The sequence below is a fragment of the Sphaeramia orbicularis genome, chromosome 4 (genome assembly GCF_902148855.1).
Source record: "Sphaeramia orbicularis chromosome 4, fSphaOr1.1, whole genome shotgun sequence".
Classification (NCBI taxonomy): Eukaryota; Metazoa; Chordata; class Actinopteri; order Kurtiformes; family Apogonidae; genus Sphaeramia; species Sphaeramia orbicularis.
The window spans coordinates 5,221,867-5,243,728 of NC_043960.1; the positions used below are offsets into that span (position 1 = coordinate 5,221,867).

A 21,862-nucleotide genomic window follows, 5' to 3' on the forward strand; every position below is an offset into this window, starting at 1 on the left:
CCAGTGTGTCCATCCACTGTCATTGATCCAACTCCATGGGTTTAACTGGTGAATCAATGCTGTAGAAAATGACAGAAGTGTTTCCATGGTAACTACGGAGCCTCTGAACATCCAAATAGATCATATCTGATGATCATGAAAAGACGACAAACTGTATTTGACACCAATTATTTACATGTATTAATAGGATTAGTGGATCAACAGGTATTAAACAGTTTAGATCAGTAGATGCTTTTGGTCAGTGGTGGATGTTTGGGTCAGGATAATATTGTAAGAAATGGTGATAAACCCTTTAAGAATGGTTAATTTGGGAACTGCGATAAAAGTAGCACTGGGTCTTTATGGGTTAAAGTCAGAGTCAACAAAATCCTGTGTAATAACAGTTACAGCAGTGAACGCTGTTTACACATTGTCAAGGTCAAATTCAAGCACTTTTAAGGGTCATTTTCAAAAAATACAGATCTACAGGAATATACTCATGATTGTTTTTTCACTTTTTATCATAATGATGTTCATTGTATCATGCTATAAACATCTAAAAATCGGCTTCATAATAGCAAAAAACTGTAGAAACTAGAAAAGCACTTGGGAGCGCAGACCTCCGCAAATCCAGATCAGCCCCCCCCCCCCCCCCCCCAAAAAAAAAAAAAAAAAAAAAATTTTTAAGGAAAACATAACCTCCGCTGTTCCTTGGCACAGCTAACACTGGTCTACAAGGAAAATGCTTCCAGAATAAAAGTAATGAAATTTTACCACATGAGAGTCACTGATAAAGAAAAATCAAGTCAAAAATGCTGGTTGGCTGAACTTTCCAAGATACAGCCTTGGGTCAAAATGTGAAATTCAAGAATTAACGAGAGAATGGGTTTGACTCAAAAGGAATATTTGTCTCAGAGCTACAAGATCTACTTCACAACACTGTCTGCACATTAGAATACATTCACTTTACAGCTTCTATTTAGTGGAAGATTTATAAAACTATTATATAAATGTATATAAACCAATATATATGTGTAATAACAATCATATACCTTGAAAACATTAGCAAACCGGCACTTTTGTCATTTATTTTCCAATTAATCTTGTTAAAATTCGTAACATTTAGCACATTTAATGTCTGAAGCAAATCATTTCTAAAAAATTGTAGACCAGTGTAATTAAAGAAAAAGTCCAATCTTCAGGCACACTGGAACCGAGCAAAAGATGAAGATAAAAACGTACCTGGAGTCGATTTAGAACACCTGCTAATTTTCAAGTTTTATTTTTCAAACTGTATCATCTCTCTGTAAGTAGCTTTGGATTGACATCTAACCTGGCAGAGTTTATACGAAAAATACATAAACAATAAATTCCATCACAGAGTTTGAATTACAAACACTTACAAGCACTTTCAAGCACACACAACATTGAAATTCAAGTGTTTTCAAGCACCCGTATAAACTCTGTTTACTGTTAGAGGAGTCAAACCAACGTGCTGATACGGAACGTCAGCAGCTCAGACTGAACTTTCCCACATGATCCTGGTTAGTTTCCCTTCTGTCCTCCTGTTTCTGTTCTTTCACACTAAGACCAGCTCAGAAGATTACAACTACCACCAAACCTTACTCATGTCAAGTAGAGTCATGCAGATTCTAAACCAAACAGTGTGTGGTACGTACCTAAACCTGCCGATCACAGAGGAAATGAACACAGAAGTGACTCCGGCTCCTCAGACTAAAACATGCGAGTGCTGTTTTAAAGCAGGAACACTCGGGCTTTGTCTCCTGGTTCTCGGACGCTCTGTCCATTGGCTGCAGAGGACGTGGCTCCGCTCCAGCGTCTTATCTACACCAAAAGTCTTCCTTCCTTCCCTCAACAACAACCGCTCGTACTCGGTCGCTGTTTACCACAACACAACACATGGACGCCTGGCCACGCCCACCGCTGCCTTTGATTTATTTATTTAACACAGCTACGGTTTACCGCTGTTACAATATGATTATGTTTTTGTCTTTGTATTTACCCTCATCCAAAGTAATAATACATATTTAACCCTTTAACCCCTGACGTGTCTGCGTTGAGCATTTGGAAAAAATGAGTCATTTTAACCCTTTAAAACTGTTTGTATTATATTTGCTACGCCACATTCTCAAACCTTTATCTAATCAACAAGATCAATATTTACCTTGATATGTGTTTATTATAATCCCAGCAATTTTTTTTTTTTTTTGCCTTTTTCAATATGGCCACTAGCGTTAAATCCTCCACTTGCTTTTTTCAGGAAAGTGTTTGGTAATTTTTAAAAAGTTACATTAAGAAGAACGCTTGTATTGTTATAAATTTTTTAAAATTAATTTCTTACTGTACCGAAACAATGCACGGTTACTTGATAATTAATACTTTATAGTACAGTTAAATTGTGTTGAAAACGTGTATCAGATTCTGTTTTTATCCCAGAGACTGTTTTTTATCTTTGAGGTTTTTTTTGTATTGTGTTTTATTGCAGCTAGTTTTTATTTATTTGATCTAATTTATGTATTTTATCCTTTCACTTATCCATGCTGCTATACTGATGAATGGTGGAACACTGAGCACTTTTTGTCTTGACACTCGATCGAGTACCTGCCGAACGTGTTTTATCGTAATGCCAAAAGCAATCACTCGTGTCTGCAAAACAAATCTACACACTGGTATAAATAAAGTAATCTCGAACCTTGTCCTTGGTTGAATTCATGGATCACTGAACTCTCATCCTGCAGAGCTACTGAAAGGCTCACGTACACACTTAAACGGAAAAAACTCATGTCTTCCACAAGATACGGGATTAATTTCTCACATTTTTGGAATTAAGGCCTGATATCTCATCATCATAACTTCAAAAATGAGACCATGCCCTTTGTTTGATGTTTATGTATCAGATGTACAAAAACGGATGTTGAGAAATATTCAAGTCACTATTACTTATATTGTCTGTCAATGATTATTTTGTTATTTACTTTCACTGCTGTTTCAAAATTTAGAGGCGCAAACCAATTCCTGTCAGAAAAGATGTGTAATGTGTTAAAAGTTTAATAAAGATGTGTTAAAAAAACAAAACCAAAAGGTAAGTGTTTCAAACAGGGCTCTCAAACTCATTTTCTTTCAGGTTCCACATTCAGCCCGATTTGATCTGCAGTGGGCCGGACCAGTAAAATAATAACAGAAAAATCTGTAAATAATGACAACTCCAAATTTCTGTCTTTGTTTTAGTGCAAAAAACCCCATTAAATTATGAAAATACTTACTTTTATAAACTATCCAAACAAAAAAGATATGAATAACCTGAAAAAACTGAAATTTCCTAAGAAAATTAAGTACAATTTTAATAATGTTCTGCCTCATCATTTCTACATGTGCATTATGGATCGGCTCTACAAAGACACTAAATACTTAGTAACAGGCAGGAAATAGTTCAAATTGTGCTTGATTTTCTTTAGACATTTCAGGTTGTTCATACTTGTTCAGGTTATTCACATTTTATTGTTACAGGATAATTTGAAAAGGTAAATATTTTTGTAATTTAATGTTATTTTTTGCACTAAAACAAAGACAAATATTTGAAGTTGTCATTATTTATAGGCATAATGTAATATTTTTTTCACATCAAATCGAGAAGAAAATCTGGAGTCATTATTTTTTGTTGCTTATTATTTGACTGTAGATCATATTGGTCTGTATGTGGAACCTGAACTAAAATGAGTTCCACAGCCTTGACTGTGGAATTCTTGCATTTTGTAAATTCATCCCAGGGGTTGGATTGGAACCTTCGGTGGGACGCATTTGGCCCCTGGGCCGCATGTTTGACACCCCTGGTTTAAAATTAAATGATCCTCATGTAAATGTGGACTGGACCAGCACAGTTCCCCTACAGCAGAGTCCAGAGCTCTGTTAGTGCACAGACCAAACCTGTGCACTGTGCATCATGACTCAATAATTAACAGTATTTTCTTTATTTAATGTTAATATTAAATTAGTAAATGTTGTTGTGATGTAGTTATTTTCTTTCCTTAAAAATGCAGAACAGAAACCGACCGACCCGCGCACAACCAAATGAGAGGAGGCGACGCTGTGTCTGATCAGTATCCGTCCGATACTTTGTAAAGAATCAGACAAAATCAAGTCACTGAAGCTTAAACCTTCTGACAACTCTCCTGCAGCGTCGGCCAAAAATAGACTCAGTGGGTGTTTGGGTTATTAATGATAAAAGTCTGCGCCGCCACAGTCGCTTTTTAAAGCAGTTTCCCAAGCGGAGTTTGATAAAAGAACTCACACACAGACAGAAATATAGAAAAAAAAAAAAAAGCACATTTCTAATCTTAGAAACAGATGAATTTAACAAAAAGAGCCGAGTAAAAATAGGTTTTGTACTCAACGTTACATGTTAAATGCATAGCTGAGCATTTTTACACACGTCTACAGAAAAATAAATGATCGGAAACATCAGAAAACACTGGTATCAAAAGGGGTGTCAGAAAATATCGGTTCTGCAATATATCGCGATATTTCATTTCACAATACCGCATCGATATTAAAAAGTACTGTATCGATATTTTTAGGTATTTATTCAACGGCAGATATTGTGGATGTTCATTTCAGTTTTTTTGTTTTTCTTTTTTGTTTATATTTTATTTATTCTTATTTTACACTCTTATTAAATAATGTTAGTTCTTTTATTGGGATTGCACAAAAATAATGTTCTGATGTTAGTTCTGAACTAATAGAATATGAACATTTGAACAGGATCTGAAACTGTAATGTCTGTAAAATAGAATTTCAGTTTGAACAAAAGAAAAATTTGTGATATAGCATTAGATCCTGTTGGGATCAAATAAAAATGTGTTTAGTATTTGTGCAGATTTCTGGTGTAATTCCAGTCTTCTTTTAAAACAGAAACAAAACCAATAAAAAATGGCCTTTTTAACAGTATCATGATATATCGTATCGTGATCCTAGTATTGTGATTTGTATCGTTTTACCAGATTCTTGCCAATACACACCCCTAATTATCAATACTGTTTCAGTTATGAAAAATCTATACAGACAAAAATATGTGGACACACTGAATTCAGGTGTTTCTTTTCTAACAGGTCTGGGATACAAAACAATAATGACTAATGTCAGAATAGAGTTTTATTTTGAGATAAATATCATTGCATTTGTTAGTTTGGTTTAAATTATCTTTGTTTCCAAAATGCCTCAGAGATGGTTTTGACTTGATTTCTCTCAACATTGATTTTCTTTTCATCCATGACTATGATTTTAAATGTTCTACCTCTGAATTTCTTAAATATTTTCCATGCTCTGACTGTAAATAATAATTTTCTACCAAAACTAACCATCTACTTTCTTCACATCTCCCATTAAACTTTAAGGAAATATTTATGTTTTTACCTCAAATCCTCATGAACAGGATATGTGACAGCTGTAGACATGATGTGTCCACATACTTTTGTCCATATAGTGGAGTTCCTTTGCTGTTCTAAATCATGTATTTGCAGGGTGTCGTTCGTACCTGGTATCGATCGATGGGGTCTTCCTGTTGGAGTTGACTCTCTCTCAGCGTCTGATATTCCTTCTCAAACTTCTTCAGTTTCTTGGTTGGAACCTGAAATGATCAGCAGTCGTTGTTTTAACATCCACGAACCCGAAGTGTGTCATAAAATCTGACAGAATGTGAATGTGTGATTATCTGAATGCACAGTGTTACAGTTTGACTAAAAAGTTATGCAATTAGCAAAACATTTACAGAAATTACAGATCTGATGACATCAAACTGTAACAGTGTTTTATATTTTCTCCCCAAGACACAAATAACATTTCACCTTAAACCAGGGGGTCAGAGGTCAAAGGCACATAGAAGTTTTAAAGAACAGCATCCACACAGATCTCCTGCTGTGTCCGTCCATACTGCGAGTCGTAAAAATAGTTCCAGTGTCCCTGTATGTCAGCGTCAGGTTCTATTAAGAATCAATCCCAGTTGAATTTACAGGTTGTCAGCTTCTGTCTCTGTGGTCTGCATGTGCATCAGTCTAACAATAGAAGTGGGCGGGACTTTCACTGGAGGAGAACTCAACTCATTCAATCCAAGTCCAGATATGACTTCTCTCAGGGCTCATAAACCATCCAAATATGGACCATTAGAAGTAAATAAGTAAAAAATAATCAATAATCTAAATTTGTCAAAACTGTGAACAAACTTAGACATTAGTCGCCTTTCCATTGACCCTCAAATTGCACAAATATAACTTGTGCATAAAAATTTACCTAACGGAAAAACAATTTTGCCAAAAGTCTCATTTTTCGATTAAAAGTTTTTGTGCTGGCAAGAGGTGGTTTTTCGGGCGTAGTGCAAATGGTATATCATGTAAAACTGGAATGGAAAGACCTTTTTTCATAACTAGAGTCAGGTGAATTAAAAAAACGGATGTTGACGGACGTTACAACAAGCGAAGAAGAAGAAGAAACATGTTGCGGTATGTGTGGACACACCAGGAAACCCAGTCATTTTTTAATTTTGTACGAGATAGAGGGGCAATATATAATAATAATGAATCTGTCTGTAAATCAACACCATATTTAGGTTTGTCACCATGTTTATGGAATGACTTCTCGTGTCATCTCGCGCTAATAAATAAACAAATCATCGCATTTGTGATTTAATGGAAAAAACGACATTACGCACTTCTGTTTTTACGACATTTAGTAAATATCGGTAAAGTTTTGCGTAGATGTCCAATGGAAAAGTGACTATTGTCCCAAGAAAGCTGCATGTAAAATTCCTAATGAATCTGAGCAGTAGTTTCTAAGAAGATCGTTGAAATCTATGCATTGGTGACTTTGAGTTTGACCCTTCAGGGTCACTCAAGGTCAAAGGTCATGAACCCAAATGAAAGTCCATATATGACTTCTATCAGGGATCAATAGGAACTGTATTGATATCTGTCACCATTTCCATGTTATAAACCATCCAAATATGGACCATTAGAAGTAAAGGCACATTTTTAATATTTCAAAAAATTATCCAAAATCAAAATTTTTCAAAACTGTGAACAAATTTTGTAGATATTGTCCCAAGAAAGCTACATATAAAATTCTAAATGAATGTGAGCAGTAGTTTCTGAGAAGGTTGTTGAAATCTAGACATTGGTGACCTTGAGTTTGACCCTTCAGGGTCACTCAAGGTCAAAGGTCATGAACCCAAATGAAAGTCCATATATGACTTCCTATCAGTGATCAATAGTAACTACATTACAAACAAAAAGTTAAGGATATTTCTTTTTTTTGGTCTTTTTTTTTGTCATTTTTGCCATTTGTAAATAAAACTGTCTGGTCACTTTAAAAGTGTGTTTCAATTCACACACAAAAACGTCAGAAGTGCTGTGTAAAAATTCCAACTGAAAAAAAAAAAAAAAAAAAAAGCCCAAAAATTAAAAATATCCTTAACTTTTTGTTTGTAGTGTATATTGATATCTGTAACCATTTCCATGTTATAAACCATCAAAATATGGACCAAAAAAAAAAGTCTCCGTTTTGAATGTCTGGGGTCGCCACTGATGTTAAAATGGGGTCTTGAGTAGGGTGTCCAGGTGTCCCGCTTTGTGCGGCACTGCACAGTATTATGACCATTTTTTCCACGTCCCGCAATATGATGAAATGATACGAACACCAAAACCGCACCAGCGCGAGTTAATTCAAGTCTAAAAAACGACAAAAACACAATTATATCAGCATGAAACATGAGCCGACACAAGTGTTTGTGTGTGTGCGTCAGGTGGGTGGTAACGTTATCTCCCCTGAGTGGAAACAGCGTTGCCATAGCGCCCACCGCCAGGCAGGCCTGGGGGATTCCAGGTCAGTCACCTGACCCGCCCTCAGGGACCGCCGTGTGTCGTGGTGTTTAGGCGTTTGTCCAACTCCAGGTTTACCATGAGCTCTGTCTGCCTTCAGTTCGAGGACAGAAAGAAACAGAAACAGGAAACCAGTTCAATCTGAGCTCATCGCACTGAGCCACAAGTAAATAAATATGTCAGAGTCAACCTGTCACATGACCGACTCTAGTATTTACACACAATCCAGAACAACTGAACGCAGACCAACACGCTATAAATACATTCACCTAAGAAGAAATGTCAAAAATATATAATCTGAAGCTTTATTTTTTACTTGTTTAACTTGTATTAAACTTGTTTTTACTTGTTCTCTTTACAACAAACAGTGAATACATTTAAATAAACATTAACTATGTCCAAATATTATCCACATTTTATTCAGATAACTGTTTTTTTTTTTGGCAAATTGAGCTTTTTCTGACTAAGACATGAGGGATTTATGAAGATTATTTGCTCACGTATACAGTGTATCCAGAATATGAACAGAACAGAACAAAACAGAATAGAATAGAATAAAACAGAACAGAATAAGAATAACATAGAATTGAAAAAAATAGAATAAAACCGAACAGAATAAAATAGGATAAAATAGAATAGAATAAAAAAGGAATAGAATAGAATAAAACAGAATAAAATAGAATACAACAGACTATAATAAAACAGAACAGAACAAAATAGAAAGGAACAGGATAAAATAGAACAGAAGAGAATAGCTTTATTTGTCATTTAATTACAGTGTATTTGTTACTAAGCGCCCTCCAGTCTGTACATCAAATTTAAAATATATCATAAAATACAAATAAAAAGTTTGGGTAAAATAAATAGGTAAAAAAAACAAAACACAACCCATCACTCACACATGCAAACATTCTGTTACTGTGCTGGTTCCTTACAGTATATATTGCAGATCATGTGTTTTTTTTGTTTTTTTTTCCTGTATTGAATGTGGTGGTGGTTGTTGGGTAAAACTGGTCTTAAATCTGTTTGTCCTCGTCTTTACTGGTCTGATATGAGCCTGATTTACAGGTTTTATTGCAGGTTATGATTCCCAGCCATGTTTAGTTTTTTAAACAAGTGGTGCAGGCACAACAAACCTCCGCCCCTCACACGTATTTCCCCCATTATAAGTAAATGGGAAGATTTTTAAAAATCATACAAAATTTGAACTTAGACCTACTTTTCCCAAAAGGTAACGACATCTATTCTGGGTCACTGGTAATCTATAAACCCAACTTGGTCTGAATTCAACCCATATTTCTACTGTTAAAGTGTTAAAGCAGTGATATTTGTCTTTTTTAAATGGAATTCTTCATTTTCCCACATTTCCCTGTGGTCTCCATAAACTGTAAATGCTCTGCTTGGGTCTGAATTCTTCATTCATTCAACTCCACAGGTCCATCTTCAACAATATTTCTGAGTAATGACACTAGAAATGTAAGGAAATACCACTGGATGGAGACGTTGGAGGGGCCTCACTCAACATCTGAGAACAGTTAGAAATGTCTTTAATTAGAAAACAAAAAAAACTTAAATCTCATCATCTATGGTGCCTTATTCTCCAATACAGGGATGTCCAATTCATTTTAGTTCAAAATAATAACAAAATGACCTATAAATAACGTCAACTCCAAACTGTTCTCTATGTTTTAGAGTAAAAAATGGAAAATTACATTATGAAAATGTTTACATCTACAAACTATCCTTAAAGCAGCGATATTTGTCTTTTATAAACAGAATTCTTAATTTTCCAACCTTTCCCTGTGGTCTCCATAAACTGTAAATGCTCTGCTTGGGTCTGAATTCTTCATTCATTCAACTCCACAGGTCCATCTTCAACCCTATTTCTGAGTAATGACACCAGAAAGGTGGTTTGGAGCGCTGGCCCTTTAAATGCACGAGACACTTCAGGCCCCGCCCCCTCCAGGTTATTGGCTGTGCTGCTCTGTCCCGTTCAACCAACAACTGAACATTTTAGGTAATCGGCTCCAAGTTTGGACATATTTTCAGTTTTTACTGCAACTCCTGCTGCTGATAAACAATTATGTCGTACTCTGAGAAATGTGCGTCTGAAGTCTGGACCTTATATGTGCAAATGTGGTGACAGAACTAGTTACAAAACGTAACAAATTAAGCAGGAATTAAAACAGATTGTAGAAATCCACTGGATTTTTGCCAAGATGAATATAAAGATAGTTTTGCAGCAGCTGGAGGGTTCAAATTCAGACTGTATGAACTATTAGGGTCCAAATACACAAATAAATGAACCACAGACTAAGAAAAGTGGGTTTAGAGAAATATGAGCCTTTTAAATAAATGTAATGTTTGGCTGTTTATCATAACAGTAAATTTGTGTTGGTTCTTTTCTTTTGTGTAACAACAGAATTTCATATTTGTCTGACACATGTGCTCTGTAGTTATTAGTTTAAAGGAGTTCTGGGTAGTGTTTTTATTCCAAAATACCAAAACCACCAACAAATCTACACTATGTATCCACAAACCGAATCAGTCACTGAACTAGAAGCACTCGGAGAGCGCAGACCTCCGCCAAGGCTGATCAGTGGCCCCCCCCCCGTGGGCCCCCCCACCCCCGATCACCACCAAAATTTAATCATTTCTTCCTTATCCCATTTCCAACAAACCCTGAAAATTTCATCCAAATCTGTCCATAACTTTTTGAGTTATGTTGCACACTAACGGACAGACAAACAAACAAACAAACCCTGGCAAAAACATAACCTCCTTGGCGGAGGTAATAAAGTATAAAGCTCATTGTTTACACACATTATTATGATATAAGCAAGTTTTCTTCTTCAAACTAAAACTCACAGATGCTTATTTTGACTCAAAATAACACTTTTTTATAATTGTCACATGCTGCATCAGCTGATAGTTTACATTATAGCTCTGTTAGCTGAGCTCTGTTAGCTTAGCTCTGTTAGCTTAGCTCTGTTTTTAGACAGAAAACCACAGCAAAACCACTAATCACCTCTGTTTTCTGTTCGGTTTATATAGTCAGTAACTGAACTAAAGATCTGTTTGAATGCATTTAAGTTATTCACTCCTTTGGCGAAGTTAAAAAAAAATAAAAAAAATAAAAAAAGTACTTTAAGTTTAAATTATTCAGAAATATTGAATTAAGATGTCAGATGTGTTTTTGTTGTTGACTTTTTTTATTTTTTTATTTGTTATTATGGTGTAAATGCTCGATGCTGTGCACATTTAAGTTGACGTGAGCAGTGTATTAGTTGAAAAGGATAGGCAAAAAATAAGCTTTTGCTTCTAGCCTATTCTTTTTTTGGTTTTTATGTTTATTACAATTGATGTACTGAGTACAGTGACTGATGTAAAACCAAAAATAAATTTATTCATTCATTCAATCCAAGAAACAGGATCAATTCAAACTGTATGAACTATTAGGGTCCAAATACACAAATAAATAAAAGAACCACAGACTAAGAAAAGTGGGTTGAGAGAAATGTGAGCCCTTTTAAAAAAAACAAAAAGGCGGGGTGATTCAGGTTTTCACAACTGCATTTTAACAAATGTATATCAGCAATATTCCTTTCATTAGCCACATAAACAGCTTACCATCGTCTTCAGAATAAAGTTAAAAACCTGAGTATTCTGTGCATAAAAAACCTGTGTGAGGGTCCAATGACACAAATCCACCTCAAACAAACTAACGCTTCCACTTCCTCAGGACCTCCCAGGGTGTTCATTACCCATCTGTCCCACTAACCTGAGCGTTGACCCCTGACCTCTAGGATCCACTGAGCCCTGAGACGACCGAGCAGAACACCGATCGACCCAAAGCCCAACTGTCCGACAGATAAGAGCGTTCACACACATTCTGTTGTTATCTAACTGAAACTAGAACAGCCTGGTCCAGCCCGCTGGTTAATAATCATTTTACTGTAACTAAACAATGCAAACATGTTGAACGTGGTGTTCCTCTGCAGAACCAAAAACACAGACAGGTTTTTTCTACATTAATGATGAAGGAGGAAACTAACACCGCCGCTGAAAATGACGATTTTTAAGGATTGATCTGATCAAAGTTAGCCTGTTTCTGCTCTATATGCAGTATTTCTATGATCGTCTGTTCTAATAATGAATGAATAACGAAATGTTTATTCATTATTTATGAAAATATAAATGCACTATTTTTATATAAACTTGAGTTCATAAATATACATACATTTCATAGGTAATACATATTGTTAATATTGTGTCTATTCATATTTTGTCTTTTTTTATTCTACTTAGTTCTAGTCTTTTGTAAAAAATGTTATATTCTATTTTCTCATCTTATTTTTAGTTTTTCTAATTTTATACTTTATTCTTATTTCTGTAGTATTGGTCTTTTATTTATATTGTTGCACTGACTGGAGGAGCACTCCTAATACACACAATGACAATAAAGACTATTCTATTCTATTAAAAAAAAATGTGTTTAGGATGAAAAATAAAGAGCTAGATACTTGAACCAAATGCATTTCAAGCTAAACACTAACACCACGGGGCCTTTGACCATTAATAAGAACCATTAAGAAACAACCTTTACAGTCAAAGAAAAGAAGTGAAAAAAATAGAACTCATTATTTTCTCCACTGAACACAGCTGTAAATGTAAACAGCGGACTTTGATGGTTAAATGTCAGCGTTTCTTCTACACAGGTGAGTTTGATTCTGAGACTTATGAAGGTATAAAGTAATTATGGGATGTTCTTATCTTCGCTAAGTTGCCGTTTGTTGATCCACAGTTTAGACTAAACTGTGACAGGTCTGACCTTGTTTGTTGGATTTAAACAGATCTTTAGTTCAATTATTGACAACACAAACTGAACAGAAAACAAAGGTGGTTTGTGGTTTTACTGTGGCTGTTTTCAGTCTAAAAACAAAGCTAAGCTAACAGAGCTAAGCTAAAAGAGCTAAGCTAACAGAGCTATAATGTAAGCTATCAGCTGATGCAGCACGAGACGATTATAAGACAGTGTTATTTTGAGTCAAAATAAGCATCTATGAGTTTTAGTTTGAAGAGAAAACTTGATACCATAAAAATGTGTGGAAATGAACTTTATACTTTATTCAGTGACTGATTCGGTTTGTGGATACATAGTGTAGATTTGTTGGTGGTTTTGGTATTTTGGAATAAAAACACTACACAGAACTCCTTTAAACTAATAACTACAGAGCACATGTGTCAGACAAATATGAAATTCTGTTGTTACATAAAAGAAAAAGAACCAACAGTAATTTACTGTTATGATAAACAGCCAAACATTACATTTATTTAAAAGGCTCATATTTCTCTAAACCCACTTTTCTTAGTCTGTGGTTCATTTATTTGTGTATTTGGACCCTAATAGTTCATACAGTTTGAATTTGAACCCTCCAGCTGCTGCAAAACTATCTTTATATTCATCTTGGCAAAAATCCAGTGGATTTCTACAACCTGTTTTAATTCCTGCTTAATTTGTTACGTTTTGTAACTAGTTCTGTCACCACATTTGCACATATAAGGTCCAGACTTCCGACGAACATTTCTCAGAGTACGACATAATTGTTTATCAGCAGCAGGAGTTGCAGTAAAAACTGAAAATATGTCCAAACTTGGAGCCGATTACCTAAAATGTTCAGTTGTTGGTTGAATGGGACAGAGCAGCACAGCCAACAACCTGGAGGGGGCGGGGTCATGTGCATTTAAAGGGCCAGCGCTCCAAACCACCTTTCTGGTGTCATTACTCAGAAATAGGGTTGAAGATGGACCTGTGGAGTTGAATGAATGAAGAATTCAGACCCAAGCAGAGCATTTACAGTTTATGGAGACCACAGGGAAAGGTTGGAAAATGAAGAATTCTGTTTATAAAAAAGCAAAATATCACTCCTTTAACACTTTAGCAGCAAAACTATTGGTTCAATTCAGACCAAATTGTGTTTATAGATTGCCAGTGACCCAGAATAGAACTCATTACATTTGGAAAAGTAGGTCAAACTTCAAATTTTTTATGATTTTTTAAAAATCTTTTCATTTACGTATAATTGGGGAAATAACTACAAGCGGCAGGGTTTGTTGTGCCTGGCACCACTTGTTAACAAACTACTGAACTAAAATGTTAAATAACTTCTGATCCACTAATCCTATCAATACATGTTAATAATTGGTGTAAAATACAGCTTGTCGTCTTTTCATGGTCATCAGATATGACCCATTTGGACGTTCAGAGGCTCCGTAGTTACCATGGAAACAGTTTACAGCAAGGTTATTATCGTTAACGAAAACTACCGAAATGACGAAAACTAGAATTGTAAAAACATTTTCGTTAACTGAAATAAATTAAAACTATAATTAAAAGAAAATAAAAACATAACTAACTGAAACTGTATTGTGCACTTACAAAACTAACAAATGTATAAAAATTATGGATAAAATTCCCTTCGTTTTCGTCTTTGTCAATGTCGGATTGATATGAAATCGATTTATATCCCTCAAGCAATTTTAGCTGCTGGCACCATATGATATTTAACAGCCCGTCACTTCTCATCACTTGTTATTTAGAGTTGTCTTCTGGTCTCCACTCTACCTGGAAACATGGAGACTAAAGTTGGGAAAAAGCAGCAGAGTCCTATCTGGGATTTATTTGAATACGATGGAGAAGAAGAGAAAAGATTTAAAAAAAAAAAACCTGAAACTAAACTAAAACTAAGCATTTAGAAAATAACAAAAACGACTAAAAACTAGTAAAGCTGCCCTAACCCTCCAGCTGCTGCAAAACTATCTTTATATTCAATTTGGGCAAAAGTTGAGTGGATTTCTACAACCTGTTTCATTTCCGTCTTAATTTGTTACGTTTTATAACTAGTTACGTCATGACATTTGCACATATAAGGTCAAGACTTCTGACGAACATTTCTCCGAGTACGACATAATTGTTTGTCAGCAGCAGCGGTTGGAGTAAAAACTGAAAATATGTCCAAACTTTGAGCCGATGACGTATAATGTTCAGTTGCTGGTTGAATGGGACAGAGCAGCAGTCCTATCTGGGATTTATTTGAATACGACGGAGAAGACGATAAAAGATATGAAAAAACTAAAACTAAACTAATACTGGGCATTTAGAAAATAACGAAAACTAATAAAAACTAGCAAACCTGCTCTAAAAACTAATCAAAACTAACTGAATTTAAAGAAAAAAAGTCTAAACTAAATAAAACTAAACAATAATGAAAAGTCCAAAACTATTAGAACCTTGGTTTACAGTTCATGTAGACCACAGGGAAATGTTTGAAAATGCAGAATTCCATTTAAAAAAGCTAAACACCGCTACTTTAAGTCTAATTTTCCTCTCCGCAGCCTACACTACACTTCATGATCAGTTGCTTTTGTTCGTTTTGTGTGACTCTCTTCTTTCTAAACCCACTTCTTTGTGTTTTGAACCTTGTATGAGTGGAACAGAGTCAAACACCTACAGATAAACTTGTATGTGAGGCTGTAACAGAAACAGACTGAATGATGCGTGTTTAGTTTTCACTCCTCCACATTTTCTGTTTTGACTCGAGCCGACAAATGTAGAAATCCCACCTCTGTCGCTCTCCGACTTCGTTTCGCGCAGACATTAAATCTGTCTCGAACTTTAAACTTCCTCCTTCAAAATTCAACATCGAACACCGGTTGTATAATATTTTCCAAGCGTCTTGTAGGTAATGAGTAATGAGTTTCTGCTGTTTGATGGAAACTCCGACCTTGTATTTTACTTTTTTTTTTTTGTCAAAACCAACCACATTTAATCTTCTAATGTGTGAACAGAGTTATTTTGCTTCAAGTACTATCTTTAATTTTTGTCTTTTTGGTTCTTTGCTGTGACATTTTTTCCATTTCATGCCTCAGTGTCTGTCTATAAAGTGTCTCCGCCTCAGTGCTGACGCCTGATTGGCTGAGCAGAGTTTAGAGCTCAGGGTCAGCTGGAGAACAGCCGGTCGAGAGTCAGCGCTTTGCTCAAGGACACTTCAGTAAAGTCTGAACCAACCTGTTAATGTCAAACCTCAATGAGAGACGGGGGCTGTTTTCTGACGAGTGGATGTTTTAACACAATACAGGAAGAGTTTGGGTTTTTAAAGCAAATATTATTTATTCTATTACTTTATCAACAATTTAATTTTATATGTGGAGCTTCAGTTACACAGTTTTGACATTTTTTTGTATTTCATCAACTTGTGCCGCAAACAAAAATACCAAATAGCCTACTCAATACCTGCAAGTTTTTTAACCCTTTAAATGCTGTTTGGAATTAAACCCTTTCATGCATTGTGGTCACTCCAGTGGACAGTTGTTCTCCAGCTGTTCTCTTGTATATTCATGGGTTTTGATGTTTTAGTTCCATATGAGCCAACACAGTGGACACTTACGCACCATCCCATACACTGACATTCAGACCATTACTGTAACTGTGTTGTTCTTGATAAATCTGATCTGCACTAACATGTTTAAGTGTAAATCAAGTGTTAATTGTTAGACAAGAAGGTTTTTTTTTTCTCCATATTATCTCCATGAAGTGAGTAATTACTGGCATTAGAATATGTTAAAATGTGAGAGGACATCAGATTAGCAGCATTAAAAATGTTTTTATTTCATTGTTTTCATATCAGTTTCTGATATTGGGTTTTAAACACGGTTCTTTACTTCAAAAATTTAATGCACGGATATTTTTGTAACTCCATAGACAAAAAAAAAAACTCAATTGCATTGTTTTTTTTCATGCCTAAGGAGGCATAAAAACACTGAAGAAAAAAATCTTGACTAAGGTTCTCGCAATTCATGCATGAAAGGGTTAAACAAACCAAACACAAACCTTTTTTTTTTTTTCAATATGCTAAATAAAAATTGGATTACTTCCTAAATGATTAACCCTGTAACGCCAAACGTATCATATTTGCTACATAAGTTTTGAAGCCCTCTACATGATGAGTGTGATATTTTTTGTCTTGAAAAACCTGATGTATACAATTAGATACATGCAATACACAGATAATCCACCAGGGGGAGGAATTCGTTCACTAGAGGCCTTTCCAGTGACACTACTGGAACTTTGACAATTTTGAAAAGGAATTACCAATTTGTTAGACATGTTTGTGTTATATTAGGGTTTTGTTTGTTCAAAAATAATATTTGAGCACTGAGACCCGATGTATCAAATACGATACAAAATTGAAATTCATACACGGAAATTGATACTTGAAGAAACATTTTTTTTGGTTGTTCAGACGGACCAATAAAGGCTCCGGTTTCAAAGAATTTTCTGTCAGTGATTGAATGGTTCAGGCTTTACAGGGTTAGCAGCAGCATTGGTTAATATGCAGTTTTATTTTTTGTGCTAGCTCAAATGATCTAAAATATGTCAATGCACTTTTTTAACTCAGTTTTGGGAAGGGCGCTAGTGTAGTTTTATTTTATTTATTTATTTATTTATTAGGGACAGTGCATATTAATGAACATCTACAACAGTTGCAGCTGTAAATATGCCAGATTGTAGCAGCAGCGTTATTTTCCGTCTGTAGACTGCAGGTGGGTGACAAGAAAGACGACTGACAAAAGGCAAAACATCATAAAAACACTCAATCAGTCTTGGACTTACAATTTGATTTAAGCAGCAGTTTATATTTACTAAATGACACATATAATTTACAGTTCGACCATAAAAAATGCAGGATACTAATTTTGATCACTTACTTCGCAAAGAAATGTATACTTTTATTTTGGAAGAATGACTCTCCCCTCCATCTTTTAAGATTTTCCATGATCAGTTGTCGTCTTTTTTACCTTTAGAAAAACTGACTTTGGATAAATATAATCGTGTCCATCTCTTTAATGAATTTTGGTTGCCTTTACGCTCCGGTATGGAGAAAGTTTGAGTTTGTACACCACGAATACTGCCCTGTTACTGCTATTTATGTGACAGCATGCATCACTAAGCTCATGCTTATGTTGTTACCCTCATTACTGTTACTATTGGGATGATGATGATGATGACGATGATTTTATTTCATTTTATATTATTATTTTTTTGTTTTTATAAATAAATAAATAAATATTTTTAGATTTACCATACCATACCAACTTTATTTAAATGCACTTTAAGAACTTTACAGCTGGCCAAAGTGCCGTACACCAAACATAAAACAAGGAATTGAATAAGTAAATAAAACTAGTGATAACACAAGGTGTAAAGCGGGCTAAGAACAACAAAATACAACCATCATAAAAACAAAGACAAATTAAAATCTGATTAAAAAACAAAGAAAAAAAAAACAGACATGTCACTCATTGATTAAAAGCCAATGAGAAAAAGTGCGTTTTTAGACGTGATTTAAAGACAGGTACAGACTGAGCCTGTCTAACAACTAAGGACAACTGGTTCCACAACTTTGGGGCAACAACAGAAAAGGCACGGTCCCCACAAAACTTCTAGACCTCTTCTAGACTTTAACGTTTTTGGCCTGTTACTTTTGAGTGTGTTTAGTTGGTTTATTCCTTTAGGGGTGGGGGCTGGGAAGAATGCACACAGGAGAACTGCAAAAAGTAAGACCCAGTATCACTATATTTGTATTGTATCTGGATGATTTTCTTTTGTGAAATAAAAAGATATTAAAAAATAAATAAATACAAACACACAGAACAACACAGTGAGGATGATCTACTGATGGTCACAGGCTTGGTTTTCCTTCATCCAGTGTTTAAGGCAGGGCTGTCAAACTCATTTTAGTTCAGTTCCACATTCAGCTAAATTTGATCTGCAGTGGGCCGAACCAGTAAAATAATAACAGAATAATATACAAATAATGTCAACTCCAAACTTTTCTCTACGTTTTACAATGAAAAAAGTAAAATTATTTTATGAAAAGGTTTACATCTACAAACTATCTTTTCAAACAAATAAGTGTAATTTTAACAATATTCTGCCTCAGTTTATCATTTACATGTTTACATTATAATATAAAACACACACCAAACATTTAGTAACAGGCAGAATCTTGTTATTAAAATTGTACTTACTTCTCTTAAGACACTTCAGGTTGTTCATATTTTTTCAGGTTATTCACATTTTTTGCGAAATTATACTTTGTTTTAGTGTAAATACATGAAAATATGTACATTTACAAAGAGGAACAGTTGGAGTTGTCATTATTTATATGTTATTTTGATAGTATTTTACAAGTCCCGCCCACTTGAGATTGAATTGGTCTGAATGTGGAACCTGAAATAAAAGGATTGTTAATATCTTAGTGTAATTTTTGCATTTCACAAATTCATCCCGAGGGCCGGAATGGACCCTTTGGCGGGCTGGATTTGGCCCCCGGGCCGCTTGTTTGACACCTGTGGTTTAACGTATACGACTGTGAGTCTCTTATGTCGAGTGGTAAACTGTTCCAATATTCAGTTCCAGTGGCTGAAAGTGTAGTTTGTCCAAAAGTAGTCCACCTCACAGCCTCCTCCAGCTGTGGCCCTGGTAATGTTCCACTGTTTACAAAAAATTGAATTCTGACCTAATACACATTGTGGAAAATAATCCGACCTTTTATAATACGAATTGCAAAGTGTGCATAATACGCTCACCCTGATACCAGAGGGTTCAAACAGGATTCTCAGGGTCAAGTCTAGTCACTGATTATGCAAACGGCTGCTCTCTCTCCACCGCCCCTAAAACACACAAGCACTGCAGCACCACTGTGTAATGAAATGCAACAAAAGCTGGGCAGAACTAACCTGCAAGAGGCGTGTCCTTTAGTCAAACATACACACCAGCGGAGCTACAATCACACACACACACACACACAAGCCCTGACATTCCCACCATTACAAGTGAACCTGTCTACGTCCGACACTACAAATGCTGCTCATCTCTGCAGAATCTGCTTTTAATCATCACTAATAAAAGAGTCTACAGCAAAATTCCCAGGTTTCCTTATTAGTGCTGGATTGTTTTTGTTCTAAAGACACATTAATGCTTTTGTTTTTAACTACACACATTTAAAATAACGGCAGATGACGACAGCATTAAAGAAACATACACCAGAGCTCAGTGTAATGTACAGGAACTACTCATCAGACATGTGCATCCTGACTGGAACATGGATGTTTACACTGTTATACTGGCACTTTTTGATACTACTTTTATGTATTGGTTTTCAATTGTCAATTTTATTTTATATTTTTTCAGTATTTGTATTTTATTGTGTTGTATATTAGTTATAAGTGCACTGTCACTAGCAGAGACCACCTGCAATTTTGTTGCACAACGTGTGATGACAACTAAGCCTATTCTAGCCTATTCTATTCTATTCTATTCTATCTCTGCAGACAGTGGTCACCCTCTGTCTGCTGAATACTAAATGCTTCCATCAGGACACAGACAGTCTGTCAGTCTGTCCACGTGCAGGACAAACAGACTGGAGAACTCATTCATACTTGTGTCCACTGGCCTTTTGAAGAGGATTACATCACACATGTACCTCCAAGTATTTTTATTTTTTCATTTTTTATTTGTGTGTGTGGATTGTTGTTTTTTATGTTTGACTTACTGCTGGCTGTAAAATGAACTGCCCTTCTGGGATAATAAAGTACACCTTAACCTGTTCTATTCCATTCCATTCCATTCCATTCCATTCTATTCTATTCTATTCTATTCTATTCTATTCTATTCTATTCTATTCCATTCTATTCTATTCTATTCTATTCTATTCCATTCTATTCTATTCTAACATTCTATTCTATCCTAAAATTCTATTCTTTTCTATCCTAACAGTCCTGTTCTATTCTATTCTATTCTATTCTAACAGTCTATTCTATTCTATTCTATCCTGACATTCCATTCTATTCTATTCTGTTCTATCGTAAAATTCAAATCAATGCAATTCAATTCTATTCTATTCTATTCTATTCTATCCTGACATTCCATTCTATTCTATTCTATTCTGTTCTATCCTAAAATTCAATTCAATTCTATTCTATTCTAAAATTCTATTCTATTCTATCCTAACATTCTATTCTACTCTATTCTATTCAATTCAAACATTCTGTTCTATTCTATTCTATTCTAAAATAACACCTCATGGTCAAACTCCTACAGTTGATGTTCCCAGTGAATATTTCCAATTCCTCGCTCCATTTTCACTCATATTCAAGGATATTCCATAAATTCCAGCGGAGCGCTGAACCTGCTCTGCTGACTTTACAACCAGGCTCAGCGTCTCGTTCAATGACATCTGATAAAACGTCCCAGTCACAAAAACAGGCAGATGTAGGGCTCCGACCACATGCTGCATCCTCTAAACCTTCCCCTTAGATTCCACCCGTTGTGGAGCCGACAGAGGGTCCGCTCTGATTCAAAAACAGCCATAACAGACGCCTTTAAGCACAGGAGTATTGGATCAGACCCATTTTTAAAATCCTGACCTGAATCTCTTCAACGGAAATTGGAATTAGTCCCAGACCTCCAGGTTGTGGTGTAATGTGCCACTTAGGGTATTATCGTACCTAAAAATGAATGCGTATGTGTGTGTGTGTTTCCTTTACGTCACAGGGATGTAAATCTGTTGCAACAGTCGGGGTTCTGCTGCTTCACAAAAAAACACAATGTACAGGTTCCAACAACATGGATCACTAGAGTTGACTGAGTTTGTGTTTGTGTGTATACCCTGACTGATCTGTTATTACTGGGGTGTCAAAGTCATTTTAGTTCAGATAGATGTATTTTATTTATGCTAAACTGGGAAATTACAGATTTTCAGGGGAAATTCAGGGGCCACATACAGCCTAATATGATATAAAATGGGTGGGAGTGGTAAAATAATATAAATAATAGAAAAAGAACTTATAATAATGTTAACTCCAAAGCTTCCTCTATGTTTTTGAGTGAAGAAAGTCAAACTCCATATGAAAATGTTTACATACTTGAACAT

The 21,862-nt window shown here is 35.3% G+C and overlaps 1 protein-coding gene across 1 annotated transcript in view; it reads right to left on the minus strand.

Moving 5' to 3' along the window:
* The window catches only part of LOC115417650 (rab GTPase-activating protein 1-like), a 115,732-nt gene that overhangs the window by 6,818 nt on the left and 87,052 nt on the right, over window positions 1-21,862 (minus strand). Inside the window, 1 exon segment of the mRNA XM_030131658.1 lies at window positions 5,531-5,623. Within this exon segment, the coding sequence (XP_029987518.1) occupies window positions 5,531-5,623 (93 nt within the window).